This window comes from Vulpes lagopus, chromosome 5, assembly GCF_018345385.1.
Source record: "Vulpes lagopus strain Blue_001 chromosome 5, ASM1834538v1, whole genome shotgun sequence".
In the NCBI taxonomy this organism is placed as follows: domain Eukaryota; kingdom Metazoa; phylum Chordata; class Mammalia; order Carnivora; family Canidae; genus Vulpes; species Vulpes lagopus.
The window spans coordinates 54050261-54055048 of NC_054828.1; the positions used below are offsets into that span (position 1 = coordinate 54050261).

At 55.3% G+C, this 4788-nt stretch overlaps 1 protein-coding gene across 1 annotated transcript; it reads right to left on the reverse strand.

Annotated features, from left to right (window-relative positions):
• Nucleotides 1-3070: 3070 nt before the first annotated feature.
• On the reverse strand, nt 3071-3415 carry LOC121491777 (keratin-associated protein 10-8-like). The gene has a single exon (XM_041756950.1). The coding sequence runs from the start codon at nt 3413-3415 to the stop codon at nt 3071-3073; it is 345 nt and encodes a 114-aa protein (XP_041612884.1).
• Between the last annotated feature and the right edge of the window lie 1373 nt (nt 3416-4788).

Here is a 4788-nt window from a genome sequence, read left to right on the forward strand (position 1 = left end):
AGGAGGGAGCTGCCCACAGAAGCCTGAGCGCCTCGCCTCAAGCTGTAAAGTCATCTCCCGTCTGAAGGAAGCACAGAGTCTCCTTTTCCTTGGCAGAAAGCCAATTAGCCACCCAGAGGGCCCTGGTCCCCCACCAACGGACTCGGTGCCCAAAGCCCCTTCCAGTGTCCCGCGGGCGTTGGGTCTAGGCCTTTCCCACCTGATGACCTGGAGCACGGTCTTGTTACCTGCTTGCCTGTAATGTGACTTCCTCCTTGCCGTGTGCTTCTACGGTCTGGTGACCCCACCTGCATTGGGGGAGGCTGAGACACCCCCACCCCCTGCTCCGAGATGGTCACTCAGCAGCAACCCAGCAGGATCCAGGTGGGAAAACCCAGGGATTCCGGGGGCCCAGCCACGAGGCTTCCGGTCTCTGTCCAGGTTTTGTTTTTGTTTGTGTAGTTTGGGCCCCCACAATGCTCTCGGGATGAGATTTCGCTGTCTGCTTGCGTCTTGCTTGGCCCTGAGAGGGACAACAGACTCGGTGTGGGAGGGGCGTTGAGCGAGCCCAGCGACTGCAAGGGCCTCGAGCTGCAGCTCTACAGCGAAGGGACCCAAAAGTGTCACCTTCTCTTCGTTTTTCTTTCATTTTAATTTTTGATTACATAAAGGGGCCGAGGGCTGTGCACGCTCAGGCTCTAGCATGGTCACACGTTGGGGTAACACAGAGACCTGGTCGCTGCGTTGGGAGGGCCTGCAGGTCCCCCAAACAATCGGGGCTGAAGCCGTGGTGGTGTGGACAGCTCCCGCTGACTCCCACGTGCACCCAGGTCACAGCGGGCTGCGTTGCGTGGCCAGGTGGCCCCTGGCTGCGAGCGGAGAGCATCCTGGTCACACGAGGCCACCATAAAGGCTTCAACTGAAGGTCGGAAATGGGGCTGACTACACCGGGGTGGGTTCAAGAAGCTTGTGGAGTAGGTTGGGCATGAGTTCGTGACTCAGTTTGGTGGATCTGGAGGAAAGAGGGAGGAATTAGGTGGAAAGCTGCTCACTGGGGTCCCGGCCGACGACCGGGAGCACAGCAGGGGACTGTCGGTGGGATGCCGGAAAGAAGACTCGTTTCTGTACTTGGATCCGCCTCCCCAGATGGTGTGACCTTATGAAAGTCCATTAAAAACTCGAGTCTCTGGTTCTTTGTCCCGTTTAACTAGACACCCCCTTTAGCAGAAACGGACTAATATTTTTGGGGTGGATCAATCGGCGTCACAACGAATGATCTCTTTCCAATCAGGGTAACGGGCATCAATGAAGCATCCATCGTGTGGCCGCCATAGCCCTGGGGACTGACCCAGGCACACCCGACAGACACTGTAAGTGCAAGGAACAGGGAAAGGTGCCACTGCCCTGCACGATGCATTTATGCAACGACTAGACTATCATTAGTTACATCCCCGTGTTTATGATATAAAAGGTCAGTCCCCTGGAAGCTCAACCATCATAGGACCGATTAGTAAGGATGTCATCTTCGGGAGGACATCATCTCAGCCCAGACACCGAAAGGCTGCTTCAAAGGGAGCTGCCTGGGAGCCGAGAGAAGCACAACCACACAGGGGTCCTGAGTCCTGTGACCTCAGGTAGTGCCCAGTGCACCTGAGTCCCAGTCCCCGCAAGCCCCAGAGCTACTGGCAGGTGCCCCCTTGTCCCTGCCGCCGCTGCACCTCGTGCCCCTGCCCCGGCCCCGCTGGAGGCCATCAAACACAACAGGCGCATCTGGCAGTTAGATGAAAGGGATATTTCAGACCGGTAGAGGCTTCCCTTCCCGGGGCTGTTGGCCTGGGAGTGTGTGAACAAGCAGCAGCCCCAAGAGGATCCCGGCAGAACTGCGTTTTCTAAGAACTGAGTCCGGCTGCCATCTAGTGACCGTCCTGACGCTGAGGGAGCGTCCCAGACTAGAGGAGCTCGGGGTGCCCCCTCCACCCGCAGGCCTGGGCACCCCGGACCTGTCCTGCCACTCGGTGCAGCGCAGCATGGCCGGGTGCTCACAGACCCCAAACACCTGGGCTCTCCCATGGCCAGAACACATCCCGCTGCTGGTGGCAGGAGCCGAATTCAGTCTGGGCCCAACTCCTGCAGACACGTACTGAGGGCCAGCAGCTTCCACGGAAGGAGCCTGCGCCTCCCCACTGGCCTCTGCAAGAGCTCCCCGCACACAGCTCCCCCCAAACAGCTCCCTGCAAACAGCTCCCGCACAGCAGCTCCTTGCACCATAGGTCCCCGCACAACAGCTTCCAGCAAAACAGCTCCACTCACAACAGCTCCTCACACAGTAGGTCCCCGCACAACAGCTCCACACGCAACAGCTCCCTGCACAGCAGCTTCCCACAGAGCAGCTCCACGAGCAACAGCTCCTCGTACAATAGGTCGCCGCACAGCAGCTCCTTGCACAACAGCTCCTCGCACAACAGGTCCCTGCACAATCCCCCAAACAGCTCCTCACAAAATAGGTCCCTGCACAACAGCTCCCCGCACAGCAGCTCCCTGCACAACAGGTCCCTGCACAACCACTCCCCCCACAGCAGTTCTCTGCACAACAGCTCCACGCACAACACCTTCCCGCACAGCTCCTCACACAATAGGTGCTCGCAGAGCAGCTTCCCACACAGCAGCTCCCTGCACAGCAGCTCCACGCACAACAGCTCCTAGTGCAACAGCTCCTCGCACAACAGCTCCACGCACAACAGCTCCCTGCACAACAGCTCCACACACAACAGCTCCTCGCACAACAGTTCCCTGCACAACAGCTCCACGCACAACAGCTCCTTCCACAATAGCTCCTCGCATAATCGGTCCCCGCACAGCAGCTCCTCGCACAGCAGCTCCCTGCACAACAGCTCCATGCACAGCAGCTCCTCACTCAATAGGTCCCTCATAGCAGTTCCCTGCACAGCAGCTCCCTGCACAACAGCTCCCTGCACAACAGCTCCTCGCACAACAGCTCCTCACATAATAGGTCCCCGCACAGCAGCTCCTGGCACAGCAGCTCCCTGCACAACAGCTCCACACACAACAGCTCTGCGCACAATAGGTCCCCTCACAGCAGCTCCTCGCACAACAGCTCCCTGCACAGCAGCTCCCTGCACAACAGCTCCCTGCACAACAGCTCCTCGCACAACAGCTCCTCGCATAATAGGTCCCCGCACAGCAGCTCCTGGCACAGCAGCTCCCTGCACAACAGCTCCCTGCACAGCAGCTCCCTGCACAACAGCTCCTCGCACAACAGCCCCTCGCATAATAGGTCCCCGCACAGCAGCTCCTGGCACAGCAGCTCCCTGCACAACAGCTCCTCGCACAACAGCTCCTCGCATAATAGGTCCCCACACAGCAGCTCCTCGCACAGCAGTTCCCTGCACAACAGCTCCCTGCACAACAGCTCCATGCACAACAGCTCCTCACACAATAGGTCCCCACACAGCAGCTCTTTGCACAACAGATCCCTGAACAACAGCTCCCCACACAACTCCCCGCACAGCCGCTCCTTGCACAACCACTCCCCGCACAACGGCTCCCCGCCCCACAAACCAGAACACTAGTTTTGCTTTTGCCCGTTTTAATAAAAGCTAAAGGCCTCCGGAATTCTCACAGTTCTGGAGACCAGACACTGACATAGGTCTGTTGTAAAAGCAAAGGGCGTGACAGGATTTGCACAAGGGGGGCGGGGCTGTGTTCCTCAGACATGCAAAAAATTACAGACCTTTGGATGAACAGAAGGTAGGCTAACAAGCTAATGGGAAGGCTGACCTCGATTTACATGTAAATGCTGCACGGATAAAAAAATAAAACATCAACAGAGAGATACTAATAAAACACGCATAATTTTGAAATGTTCTTCTTAAAAGTGGAGCCTGCAGCAGTTTACATTTAAAAAAAAATGTGATTAAGTCCTTTAGTAGAGTTTCCATACTTTTTATACTTATGGATTCTTTCTGGGGTCTTTGTCTATTTATTTAAAACAACGGATATTCTCTGTGCTTTGCCCCTCGTCTCAGTTTGAGAGATTATATTTGTTTTTTGTTTTTTGAGAGATTCTATTTGTGGGTTTTTTTTCTTATAAATTTATTTTTTATTGGTGTTCAATTTGCCAACATATAGAATAACACCCAGTGCTCATCCCGTCAAGTGCCCCCCTCAGTGCCAGTCACCCAGTCACCCCCACCCCCTTCCACCTCCCCTTCCACCACCCCTAGTTCATTTTTTGAGAGATCATATTTGAAGGAGAGTCGTATCTCTGTGCCTCATCCGCCGGGAACATTGACGAAGATGACCCCACGACGGTCGTGCTGGAGGAGAAAGCAGAATGGAAAGTGGGGACCACAAGGGGCTGTCCTCAGGTCAGGTGAGCCCGGGGTCCTGGGGCTCTAGTGTCCCCAGGCCCCGTGAGCAGCACCAGTGTCATGGTAGCAGGTGGCGCAGGCCTCAGGCCACTGTACTTGGTACGTGACCTGAAACAAACACAGGGCTTTCAAGTCCAGCCAATCAGACCTGAAAAGACTCGAAAGCACGTGGAGTATTGACTTTTAAGAAAGAGATTTTATTGATTCTTGACAAAGAGGAAGAGTGTGAGCAGCGGGAGAAGCTAAGGGGAACCCTTCCTTGGTCTGGTGCTCCTTCCCCAAGATCAGCTCAGGCTGTAGGTGGACCTGGAATCAGCGAAAAAGGGACAGAGGCAGAGCATGCAATTTTATTTGGGGTATTTGTTATATTTATTTTATGTGTTATACTTATTTAGGATGTTTTCTTGTCTATCTATGT

What these genes read in the sequence shown, in the direction of transcription:
- LOC121491777 (XM_041756950.1), bottom strand. Translation starts at nt 3,415, where the DNA reads ATGGAGCTGTTGTGCAGGGAGCTGTTGTGCAGGGAACTGCTGTGCGAG.